We start from the raw sequence: 13,172 nt of genomic DNA, 5'->3' as shown, positions 1-13,172 counted from the left end.
GGAATGGCGTTGTGCCTGAGTCTTTGAAAGGCAGCAGTGACAAAAATGGTGTCTGCTATAGCTCAGTTTTGAGTTGAACTGTGTTTATTTGCAGCCAGCTGAGTGCTTGGCTACATAGTTAAATAAATGATAAATGATGAATAAATTAACAAATAAACAAACAAACAAATAAACTAATGAATAAATAGATAAATGAATAAATTTCAAACGGTCAATCAATTAACTGTTTGAACAGACGGTAGCACTGACTATGACGACTATGGCACAACTACAGCACAACTGGGCAGCAGCCATCTTCGCTCTGTGCTGTCTGCTGCTGTCCAACAATGCTGTCGTGGAAGCCGGCAGCGGTCAGAGGTATTTCCTCATCACCAACACACGTCTCAACGACGTGACCTTCACCGACAACATCCTGTTTCCCTTCGCCAAGGTTCGCTCTCTGCTGGACTGCAGTCGTCTGTGCGCGAGTCGTGATGGCTGCAAGGCCTTCACGTATGTGGAATCATCTCGCTCCTGCCAAGGACACTCTGTCAGGATTGCGGCTGGAGACGCCAATGTGGACCTTCCCCAAGCAAGGACCTTCAACTTCACCATTGCACCTATCCTGGGTAGGCCGTTGTTTGTTGATTGTTTAGTCCGTCTTATGGCGGTTGATTTTGGGTGAATGAGTTAAAAGACAAAAACAAAAACAAACTTAGATCCGTTTTATGGCATTTTTGGGGGGCGCTGTTTATCAACGGATTTCCTCCAAATTTCAGTTACGTGTTCATTATACTAGGGACTATAAACGGTATAAGTAATAAGCTCACGATGACGTAAATCATGTTCTATTTTTAGAATGCGCAGTTCTCTACGCAAACAAGCTTTTCTCAGCTGTTTATGAACCGATCTTTACGAAATTTGAAACAAAGGTCGTAGCCTATGAGGATTCGCGAATGCATACGTTTGGACCCAGTTGCGCCATTTGTGACGTTACTGTGACCCAAATGTCAAATAAAAAGGGAGATTATTAGTATGGCTTGCCCATCTTGTTTTGTCTTTCTTGTGACAAAAGACAGTCCGTAAACGGGTCGGCACAACGGGACGGCGGCACAACGATACGCAGATCTGTTTTGTGGTGGTTTATTGGATGGTTTGAAATTAGTAGGTAGATGTGTTTTATGGTGGTACATGGCTAATTGTGTGCTTGAAATTGGTAGGTAGATGTGTTTTATGATGGTTTATTGGGTGCTTGAAATTGGTAGGTAGATGTGTTTTATGGTGGTTAATTGGGTGCTTGAAATTGGTAGGTAGATGTGTTTGATGGTGGTTAATTGGGTGCTTGAAATTGGTAGGTAGGTCTGTTTTGTGGTGGTTAATTGGGTGCTTGAAATTGGTAGGTAGATCTTTTTTATGGTGGTTAATTGGGTGCTTGAAATTGATAATTAGATCTGTTTCATGGTGGTTAATTGGGTGCTTGAGTTTGATAGATCTGTTTTATGGTAGTTAATTGGGTGCTTGAGTTTTTGACAGATCTGTTTTATGGTGGCTTTATTGGGTGCTTGAGTTTGATAATTAGATCTGTTTTATGGTAGTTAATTGGGTGCTTGAGTTTGATAATTAGATCTGTTTTATGGTAGTTAATTGGGTGCTTGAGTTTGGTAGGCAGATCTGTTTTGTGGTGGTTTATTGGATGGTTTGAAATTAGTAGGTAGATGTGTTTTATGGTGGTACATGGCTAATTGTGTGCTTGAAATTGGTAGGTAGATGTGTTTTATGGTGGTTTATTGGGTGCTTGAAATTGGTAGGTAGATGTGTTTTATGGTGGTTAATTGGGTGCTTGAAATTGGTAGGTAGGTCTGTTTTGTGGTGGTTAATTGGGTGCTTGAAATTGGTAGGTAGATCTTTTTTATGGTGGTTAATTGTGTGCTTGAAATTGGTAGGTAGATCTGTTTTGTGGTGGTTAATTGGGTGCTTGAAATTGGTAGGTAGATCTGTTTTATGGTGGTTTATTGGGTGCTTGTTTTTGATACTTTGATCTAATTTATGGTGGTTAATTGGGTGCTTCAGTTTTTAATACTTTGACCCGTTGATGGTGGTTAAATGGGTGCTTGCGTCTACTGCTTGGATATGTCGTATGATGGTGTTTGGGTTTTTGTTACTTAGATCTGTCTCATGATGGGGGTAGTTGCATGCTTGAGTTTACAGGGTTGATATTTAGTTATTTATTTATTATTATTAAAAAAAAAAAATTTTTTACCATGGAATGAGTACCGTTTCTCTTTATAAAGACATACAATTCATCAAAGATGCACATCATTCAAACCATTCTTCATCTTCGTCTTCTTCTTCGTCGTCTTCTTGCAGCATCATCATCATCATCAGCAGCAGCAGCAGTAGTAGTAGTAGCAGCAGCAGCAGTAGAAGTAGTAGTTGTAGTTGCAGTAGTAACACAGCACAACACAACACAACACAACAATCTTTATTACTCTGATTGGAAGTTACATGTGTATTCAAAGGCTCGTCACGCATACTATACATTCTCTCAGCCAGCAGTCGTGTCTAACGTGTATAATTATCATGAACATGACAAAGATCAAAATCAGAAGTGAAAAAAAAACCCAACAACAAAAATAACAAGAAAGAAAGAACAAGAAAAGAAAAGAATAGAACTTAACGGCTTGATTTATCATACAATAAAGGAAATTATGTATTTTAAAGAAAAGAAGAAGAAGAAGAAGAACTGTTTTGTTGCTGTTTTTGTTGGTTTTTAATCATTTTCATTATGATCATTATTTTTAATTATTATTATTATTTTTAGTATTATAAATTAGAGACGCTATGATAAAGTTATAATTATATCATTATAGATGCTTGCATGGCAGTTTCTGAAATAAGAAGAATATCACATTCTTGCAATAATGGTGATCTTAGTCGTTGTAATAATAGTAGTATTTATTACTTTTAGCACCACCACCACCACCACCACCACTAACATCATCATCATCATCATCGTAGTCGTCGTTGTTATCGTATTCGTCGTTGTTTTGAAGGTTGCTGTTACCGTTATGGATGCTAACACACTTGTAGCAAAAAAAAAAACAAACAAAAAAACAAAACAAAACAACCCCCCACCCAAAAAAAAAACAAAAAAACAAAACAAAAACAAACCAACAAAACAAACAAACAAACAAACAAAAAAAAGAATAATAAAAAACAACAAACAAACAAACAAACAAACAAAAAGCAAAAAAAACAAAAAAACAAAAACAAACAACAACAACAAAAAAACTGCAGTGAATTCGTACCTCCAGAACTTCCTTCTTCTTCTTCTTCGTTCGTGGGCTGCAACTCCCACGTTCACTCATATCGTTTTCACCCCGCCATGTAGGCAGCCATACTCCGTTTTCGGGGGGTGTGCATGCTGGGTACCTTCTTGTTTCCATAACCCACCGAACACTGACATGGATTACATGATCTTTAACGTGCGTATTTGACCTTTTGCTTGCGTATACACACGAAGGGGGTTCAGGCACAACTTGCACATATGTTGACCTGGGAGTTCGGAAAAAAAAAAAATTTCCACCCTTTACCCACCAGACACCGTTACCGAAATTGGAACCCTGGACCCTCACATTGAAAGTCCAAGGCTTTAACTCTCTCCATACGAACGGCGAAAGAGACGACGCTAACAGCGTTTCACCCCAATTACCATCATCAAAATACTGCAAGCGGAAGGCTCTTATACTGAAGAGGTGAATGTTGACAAAGAATACCACAATTCTGACGACGGAAGCTAAAGGTTGGGTCATTCAGACACCCACTGGACATCTGAAGGGTCTGTGAAGAGGAGAAGAGAGGACTGGCCGTACTGAGTGAGTTAACCACTCGGCTATTGCTCCCATCCTCTAGAAAGTAATTCGCCCGTAACGACGGTCAGCAGATGAAATGAAAAACACGTACATCTCCATGCTGTTTACCCACTGAAATCTGCCCACTTCTAATGAAAAACAGCAACACACTGATGGCGCATAGATGCTAAAAAAAAAAAAAAAAAAGAAGAAAAAGAAGTAAATTCGTACCTCCAGACCTGACTCGCCCGAAACGTCCATCAGCAGATCAGATAAGAAACATGACTTCTGCATGTTGTTTACCCAGTTAATTCAGCCCACTTTTAAAAACACATCGATGGCATATGGATGTTAAAAGCATAACACACTTGTAGCAAAAAACAAAAACAAAACAAAACAAAACAACAAAAACAAACAAACAAAACAAAACAACAGCAACAAACAAACAAACAAAACAAAACAACAACAACAATAAAACAACAACAACAAACAAACAAACAAACAAAACAAAACAACAACAACAAACAAACAAACAAAACAAAACAACAACAACAAACAAACAAACAAAAAACCTGCCAAAATTCGTACCTCCAGAACCGATTCACATCCATCATCAAATCAAATGACAAGCAGTTCTCTTCCATGTTGTTTACCCAGTTAATTCAGCCTACTTCTTAAACAAACAAACAAAAACAAAAACAACAACAACAACAACAACAACAACCATTGATGGCATATGGATGCAAAAAGCAAAACACACTTTTAGAACAACAACAAACAAACAAAAAACCCTGCAGTAAATTCGTACCTCTTGAACCGATTCACTACAAAACGTCCATCTTAACTCACTCAGTACGGCCAGTCCTCTCTTCTCCTCTACACAGACCCCTCGGATGTCCAGTGGGTGTCTGCATGACCCAACCTTTAGCTTCCGTCGTCAGAATTGTGGTATTCTTTGTCAACATTCACGTCTTCAATAAAAGAGCCTTCCGCTCGCATATTTTGATGATGGTAATTGGGGTGAAACGCTATTAACATCGTCTCTTTCGCCGTTCGTATGGAGAGAGTTAATTAAGCAGCTCAAATTAATAACAAACATTACTTCTCCATGGAGTTTACCCAGTTAATTCAGCCCACTTAAAAAAAAAACAACAACAAAAACAAACCAACCAACATTAATGGCGTATAGATGCTAAAAGCATAACACATTTGTAGCAAAAACAACAACATCAACAACACAAGGAAAAAAAAAGAAAAAGAAAAAAAAAACCCCAGCAAGAACAAACAACAAACAAACAAAAAAAAACCCAAACCAACCCCAAACAAATTGGTAAATTCGTACCTCCAGAACTAATTCGCCCGAAACGTCCATCTTGAACAGACCAAATTAATGGGCAAACATTTCACCTCTATGTTGTTTTCCAAGTTAATTCAGTCCACTTCTAAAAAAAAAAAAAAGAAATAATAAATAAATCCAAAAAAAAAAAAAAAGATTGATTGACGGCTATTTTTTTTTTCTCCGTGAAAGAAAAAGAATTCAACACGAAAAGCTCAGACATTATTGATTCTAATCATCTGAAAGAAAAGTAATGCACAGAGAAAAGATCAGGCGTTTATCGATTCCAACTGTCTGAAAAAAACAACAAAAACAAAAAAAAAACAAACCGAAAAAGGAAGCGATCACGTGATAATTGATTCAATTTCACAGTGCTTAGCATTCACCCTGCTGGAATATTTATAGTAATGAGAAACAATCAATGTTTGCATCAAAACCAAGTCCTTTTTTTTTTTTTTTTTCCCCAGATCTTATCAATTCTAACATTCTTTTTTTCGTGTGGTAAGAAAGGATTTCTGTGTGTGCGTGAGTAAGTTGACTACCTGCGTGCGTTGCGTTTGCGTTTGCGTTTGCGTTCGCGTTCGCGTTCGCGTTCGTTCTTTCATTTATTTTAACGATTAAAAAAATCACTTTGAGCGATATTTGACGTTTACTCTCTCTCTCTCTGTATCTGTCTCTGTCGGTGTGTGTGTGTGTGTGTGTGTGTGTGTGTGTGTGTGTGTGTGTGTGTGTGTGTGTGTGTAGTTGATGTTTACTCTCTCTGTGTCTCTGTCTGTCTGTCTCTGTCCCTCTCTGTCTGTCTGTCTCTGCCTGTCATGTCTTTCTGTGTGCGTGCGTGCGTGCGTGCGTACGCGCGCGCGCTCGTGCGCTTGTGTGTGTGTGTGTGTGTGTGTGTGTGTGTGTGTGTGTGTGTGTGTGAAATATGACCTATGGATGACAATTTTCATGTATCTTTTCTTATTTCTTGTTGTTGTTGTTGTTTTGTTTTGTTTTTTTGCCCAGAGGGCTGGATGAAAAACAGTAGTAATGTTTATTCCACTACCCTCTTGAAATAAAATTCGTTTCTTTTCGTTTCGTTTCCCTCTGTCTGTCTGTCTGTCTGTTTTTTTTGTTGTTGTTTTTTTTTTGCTGCCCCATCATCTGCGCCGTTTCAGTGGCATTACTCCCACACCGCTCATTTAGATTCCCCCATACACGGCCACACCCGGGTTCATCCGTCGCAGTTCCAGCGTCGGCAGTTCACAGAGAACCATCGATGTTAGGCCGCCTGGAGGCCACACACCAGAGGAGACCCTGCACTGCTGCTGAGTCACTTCGGTGGTGTTCAGTGGTGCCTGTTCTGTTTTAACGTACTTAGGACACCACCTACTAAGCCCCCTACTAACGACAATAATGGCTTAGTCGCGGAGCCAGACTGAGCGAGCGTCTCTCCCAGAGTGGAGACCGCCACCACGTCCCTCAAACAACAGCTCCACATGAATCCGCCAACACTGACGACATTGACAGGACTCACCCCAAGCACGGAAGTGGAGGGGTATCGAAACTGAGGTCACCATGAGAGCAGGGCATGAAAGGCCACAGGCTTTGAGACTATTTTGTCCGTTTGTCCGAACCATGTTTTTGTGGAGAGCTGTGTAGTCTCTATTCAGCCTTTTTTTTTTTTTTTTTTTGTCTTTATAATTCTTCTTCTTGTTGTTGTCATTGCCGCTGCTGAAATGTGATAATTATGTATGTATTTGATTTTTTTTCCTTTTTTTTTTCTTTTCTGTTTTCTGGTATTCCCTTGTCCTATTTATAGATTTTCTGTTTTTCTTTGCGGAGTTGGAATGAAAACAGGCCAGTAAGTGCTTATTCATTTTCCCTTCTAACACACACACACACACACACACACACACACACACACACACACACATACACACAAGCACACACACACACACACACACATACATACACACACACACACACACACACACACACACACACACACACACACACAAACACACACACACATACGCGCGCGCGCGCGCACACACACACACACACACACGCACAGAGTTTCGATATCGATTTCGATTTTTCTCTCTCTATCTCACTCTCTTTCTTGTATGACTACGCTCCATCACATCTGCTAGACAGATGCCTGACCAGCAGCATAACCCAACGCGCTTTGTCAGGCCTTGAGTGCATGCATATATATATTTGTGTACCTATCAGAGTGGATTTCTCCAACAGAATTTTGCCACAGGACAACATTCTTGTTGTTGCCAGGGGGTTCTTTTTCAGTGCGCTAAGTTCGTGGCCTGCACACGGGACCTCGGGTTTATCGTCTCATCCGAATGACTAAGCGCTCAGTTTTGATTTTCCAGTCGACGGGCGCAATAGCCGAGTGGTTAAAGCGTTGGACTGTCAATCTGAGGGTCCCGGGTTCGAATCACGGTGACGGCGCCTGGTGGGTAAAGGGTGGAGATTTTTACGATCTTCCAGGTCAACATATGTGCAGACCTGCTTAGTGCCTGAACCCCCTTCGTGTGTATATGCAAGCAGAAGATCAAATACGCACGTTAAAGATCCTGTAATCCATGTCAGCGTTCGGTGGGTTATGGAAACAAGAACATACCCAGCATGCACATCCCCGAAAACGAAGTATGGCTGCCTACATGGCGGGGTAAAAACGGTCATACACGTAAAAGCCCACTCGTGTGCATACGAGTGAACGCAGAAGAAGAAGAAGAAGAAGATTTTCCAGTCAAACTTTTGGAGATGAAAGTGTGAGAGCGCGGGATTCGAACCCAGACCCTCACAGACTCTGAATTGGCAGATGAACGTCTTGACCACTCTGCCACCGTCCTCCTTTCAATGTTTCCTGCAAGCATGCTATGTCGGTTTTTGTTTTTGTTTTGTTTTGGTATTACAATCTATACCCATTTTCACTGATGATTCCCTGACAGAACCCCCCCACCCCCTCCACACACCCTCCCCGCCCCCCTTCTCTCTCTCCCCATCTCTCTCTCTCTCCCTCTCTGTCTCTCTCTGTGTCTTTACGAAGAAATTCGAAAGAAATGCTTAATTGATATCCAACGGGGAAAACTAATAGAACATAAACCTTACCAGTATGTTTTCGATCGATAGATGATGAAGTAAGAATAAGATCACTAGCGAGATTCATCGCCCTGGCTTGGGATTGTCAGAAGAAGGAATAAACTTCGGAAGCCTTATCACTCACTCATTCCCTCGACCGCTGCGGTCGTTGGGGGGACATGAGGAAGATGTCATCGTTCGCCACGCCGTTCTGTTGGCAGCTGTCGTGAGGAGATCTGGCATCGTCATTTTGGTCCATTCCTTGACGTTGTCGGACCAGCTCTTTCTCTGCCGCCCCCGTCTGCGCCCTCCCTCTACAGTCCCTTGCAGGATGGTTTTGGAGAGGGTGTTATGTCGTATGACGTGACCAAACCATGCCATCTTCCGTCGTTTGACAGTCGCCAGCAGTGGTTCTTGGGGCCCAACAAGGTTGCTGACCAGGTTCCGCACATAGTCATTGGTCTTGTGCTCCTTGTAGGAGATGTGTAGTAGTCTCCTCAAGCAAAAAAAACCAACAAAAAACAAACAAACAAACAAAAAAACCCCCAAAAAACAACAGCAACAAAAACACTGTAACCCTGATGTCAACTCCACAGCTTATATGAAAGATTTTGTAGAAAGTTGGATGGTCGAGCTTTTTTTTTTTTTTTTTTTTTTTTTTTTAATTTTCCTTTTGACTCTTAGCAATTTGTTCTATTTTGTGATCTTGTTTTTCGTGGTTTTTTTTTTTTTTTTTTTTTTTTTGTCGTTGATTTTCTTTTCACTTTTAGCAATGTGTTGATTTCTCTGTAAACCGCCGTTATTCTTTTGTTCATACATTGCCCCCTCCCCGCCCCCCTCACCCCCCTTCCCCCCTCTCGCCCCCCTCGCCCCTACCTTTGCCAAAGGATAGTACTGTCAATGGCAATAAAACAATGTCCGTGTCCGTGTGTCTCTCTCTCTTTCTCTTTCTCTCTCTCAAAATGAATAGGTAAATTTTTGGAAACAGAGACATAACAGTTCATCTAAATTAGAATTTTACAAGAACGCTGTGACAAATTATAAAAATGGACCGTATTTAAAGAACACAGCAAATAAACAACACAGGAAAGCACTGACTATGTTACGAATCAGCGCCCATGACTAACAGATCGAACAGGGAAGATATAAAAAATACACCGAAAGAACAACGACTGTGTGATACTTGTGACAGTTTAAAAGATGAGATTCACCTTTTAGACAATTGTGTAAAGTACAATACTTACAGACACAGATTCATAATCGATATATGTCGTCCAAATGCAAAGCCTAGTGAATTGATCCTTCTAACAGAATTACAGCCAAGGCTGGCGAAATTTGTTCACGAATGTTTCTCTTCTTGATATGCTCATGCTTATGCTTCATTGTGTCTTATAAACTTTAAGGTTTTATAACAGTTTCAGTTTCAGTTGCTCAAGGAGGCGTCACTGCGTTCGGACAAACCATATACGCTACACCACATCTGCCAAGCAGATGCCTGACCAGCAGCGTAACCCAACGCGCTTAGTCAGGCCTTGACAAAAAACCAAAAAAACAAAAAACAAAAACAAAAAACAAAACAAACCCCCCCCAAAAAAAAAACAAAACAAAACGGGGGAATAAATAATAGATAAGCTTACATATATAAATAAATAAATGAATAATAATTATAATATAGAAAAAGGTAGTAGTAATAATAATAGTAATACTAATAAAATGATAATAAAAAGAAAAAGAAAAAAAAAAAGACAACAATGGTGATAAATTAGCGAATAAATGTAAAACATGAAGACACACATTCACACACACACACCCACACATGCACAACAGAAATGCACCAAACATGCAGTTTCACAGATATGAAAGCACAGTCAAATACATATAAACGTACATGAGCTCCAACACACACACACACACACACACACACACACACACATTACCTTATATAACAATAAAAACATATTCTATTCTATTCTTCTCTATTCTCTCTGTGTTACAGACTGGGTCAGCACTACCTGTAACTCTACCGCTGACTGCCTCAGCAAAATACCGGAACCGGAACTGTACCAGACAAGTGAACTCCCAGGGTGCTTCAGAACGCTGTGTCTGTGTTTCGGTTCTTGGTACTCCGTCAGCAAGAAGCTCTGCGTCCAAGGTACGTCTGATCGGTACAGAGAAAGAAACGAAACGAAGCGAAACGAAATGTTTTATTCAAATAAAGGTCAAAGCTGCTTTACTGAAGGGGTGTGACACATGTATTTGTATTTGTATTTGCATTTCTTTTTATCACAACAGATTTCTCTGTGTGAAATTCGGGCTACTCTCCCCAGGGAGAGCGCGTCGCTATACTACAGCGCCACCCCCCCCTTTTTTTTTGGGGGGGTTGGGGGGAGGGGGGTTCCTGCGTGCAGTTTTATTTGTTTTTCCTATCGAAGTGGATTTTTCTACAAAATTTTGCCAGGAACAACCCTTTTGTTCCCGTGGGTTCTTTTACGTGCGCTAAGTGCATGCTGCACACGGGACCTCGGTTTATCTTCTCATCCGAATGACTAGCGCCCAGACCACCACTCAAGGTCTAGTGGAGGGGGAGAAAATATCGGCGGCTGAGTACCGTGATTCGAACCAGCGCTCTCAGATTCTCTCGCTTCCTAGGCGGACGCGTTACCTCTAGGCCACCACTCCACATGATTGAAGTATTGGAAGTCATAACAGTCATACTAATACTACGGCAACATACTACACACACGCATATATAGATACAGATATTGATATATTACACATCTATATGTATATATATAGATAGATAGATATAGATAGATATATAGTATAGAGAGAGAGGTGGGGTGGGGGTGGGGGTGGGGCGGAGACAGAGATGGAGTGTGAGATAGATAGAAAGTTAGATGGATAGATAGGAGACAGATATAACTATAGAGACAGAGACAGAGACAGAGAGAATGGCAGTGACAGAGACAGACAGACAGCTGAACTGGTAGCGTTGAAGTGGAAGTGTCTGGGTTCGTTCCAATATATCTTTTATCTACTCGTGCCCTAGCTGCAGGGTTTGTTAATATATATCTTTTATCTACTCGTGCCCTAGCTGCAGGGTTTGTTCCAATATATCTTTTATCTACCTGTGTCCTAGCTGCAGGGTTTGTTAATATATATCTTTTATCTACTCATGCCCTGGCTGCAGGGTTTGTTAATATATATCTTTTATCTACTCGTGCCCTATCTGCAGGGTTTGTTCCAATAAATCTTTTATCTACTCGTGCCCTAGCTGCAGGGTTTGTTAATATATATCTTTTATCTACTCGTGCCCTAGCTGCAGGGTTTGTTAATATATATCTTTTATCTACTCGTGCCCTGGCTGCAGGGTTTGTTAATATATATCTTTTATCTACTCGTGCCCTAGTTGCAGGGTTTGTTAATATATATCTTTTATCTACTCGTGTCCTAGTTGCAGGGTTTGTTCCAATATATCTTTTATCTACTCGTGTCCTAGCTGCAGGGTTTGTTAATATATATCTTTTATCTACTCGTGCCCTAGCTGCAGGGATTGTTCCAATATATCTTTTATCTACTCGTGCCCTAGCTGCAGGGTTTGTTAATATATATCTTTTATCTACTCGTGCCCTAGTTGCAGGGTTTGTTAATATATATCTTTTATCTACTCGTGTCCTAGTTGCAGGGTTTGTTCCAATATATTTTTTATCTACTCGTGTCCTAGCTGCAGGGTTTGTTCCAATATATCTTTATCTACTCGTGCCCTACCTGCAGAGTTTGTTCCAATATATCTTTTATCTACCTGTGCCCTAGCTGCAGGGTTTGTTACAATATATCTTTTATCTACTTGTGCCCTAGCTGCAGGGTTTGTTAATATATATCTTTTATCTACTGGTGCCCTAGCTGCAGGGTTTGTTCCAATATATCTTTTATCTACTGGTGCCCTAGCGGCAGGGTTTGTTCCAATATATCTTTTATCTACTCGTGCCCTAGCTGCAGGGATTGTTCCAATATATCTTTTATCTACTCGTGCCCTAGCTGCAGGGTTTGTTTCAATATATCTTTTATCTACTCGTGCCCTAGCTGCAGGGTTTGGTAATATATATCTTTTATCTACTTGTGTCCTAGTTGCAGGGTTTGTTCCAATATATCTTTTATCTACTCGTGCCCTAGCTGCAGGATTTGTTAATATATATCTTTTATCTACTCGTGCCCTAGCTGCAGGGTTTGTTCCAATATATCTTTTATCTACTCATGCCCTGTCTGCAGGGTTTGTTAATATATATCTTTTATCTACTCGTGCCCTATCTGCAGGGTTTGTTCCAATATATCTTTTATCTACTCGTGCCCTGTCTGCAGGGTTTGTTAATATATATCTTTTATCTACTCGTGCCCTAGCTGAAGGGTTTGTTAATATATATCTTTTATCTACCCGTGTACCATAAGCAGCATTCAACTCGAAATTGTGTCCTTTGTCCATGGAGAAAGTTACCACTCTCAACTGAAAATTATTCCATGTCTTGTTGTTCCTCAGGGAGGAATGCGGCAGAATGGTTAAGACGCTCAGTTGCCAATATAGAGAGTCCGTGAGGGTGTGGGTTCGAATCCCGCTCTCGCCCTTTCTCCCAGGTTTGACTGGATAATCAAACTGAGCGTCTAGTCTTTCGGATGAGACGATAAACCCGAGGTGCCGTGTGCAGTACGCACTTGGCGCACTGAAAAAGAACCCCTGGCAACGAGAGTGTTGTCCTCTGGCAAAATTCTGAAGAAGAAATCCACTCTGATAGGTACACGAATATATATATATATATATATATATATATGCATGCACTCAAGGCCTGACAAAGCGCGTTGGGTTATGCTGCTGGTCAGGCATCTGCCTAGCAGATGTGGTGTAGCGTGTATGGATTTGTCCGAATGCATTGACG

At 40.7% G+C, this 13,172-nt stretch overlaps 1 protein-coding gene across 1 annotated transcript in view; it reads left to right on the top strand.

Moving 5' to 3' along the window:
- Positions 1-247: 247 nt before the first annotated feature.
- LOC143276777 (uncharacterized) overlaps positions 248-13,172 on the top strand; it is a 15,324-nt gene continuing 2,399 nt past the window's right edge. The window contains exons 1-2 of the mRNA XM_076581414.1: positions 248-608; positions 10,241-10,396. Coding sequence (XP_076437529.1) covers positions 251-608; positions 10,241-10,396 — 514 coding nt within the window. The 5' untranslated portion in view covers positions 248-250. The remainder of the gene's footprint in view (positions 609-10,240; positions 10,397-13,172) is intronic.

The sequence above is a fragment of the Babylonia areolata genome, chromosome 33, assembly GCF_041734735.1.
Source record: "Babylonia areolata isolate BAREFJ2019XMU chromosome 33, ASM4173473v1, whole genome shotgun sequence".
Taxonomy (NCBI): domain Eukaryota; kingdom Metazoa; phylum Mollusca; class Gastropoda; order Neogastropoda; family Buccinidae; genus Babylonia; species Babylonia areolata.
Note: the sequence above shows the minus strand (reverse complement) of the source record. Positions and strands in the feature narration are given on the sequence as shown.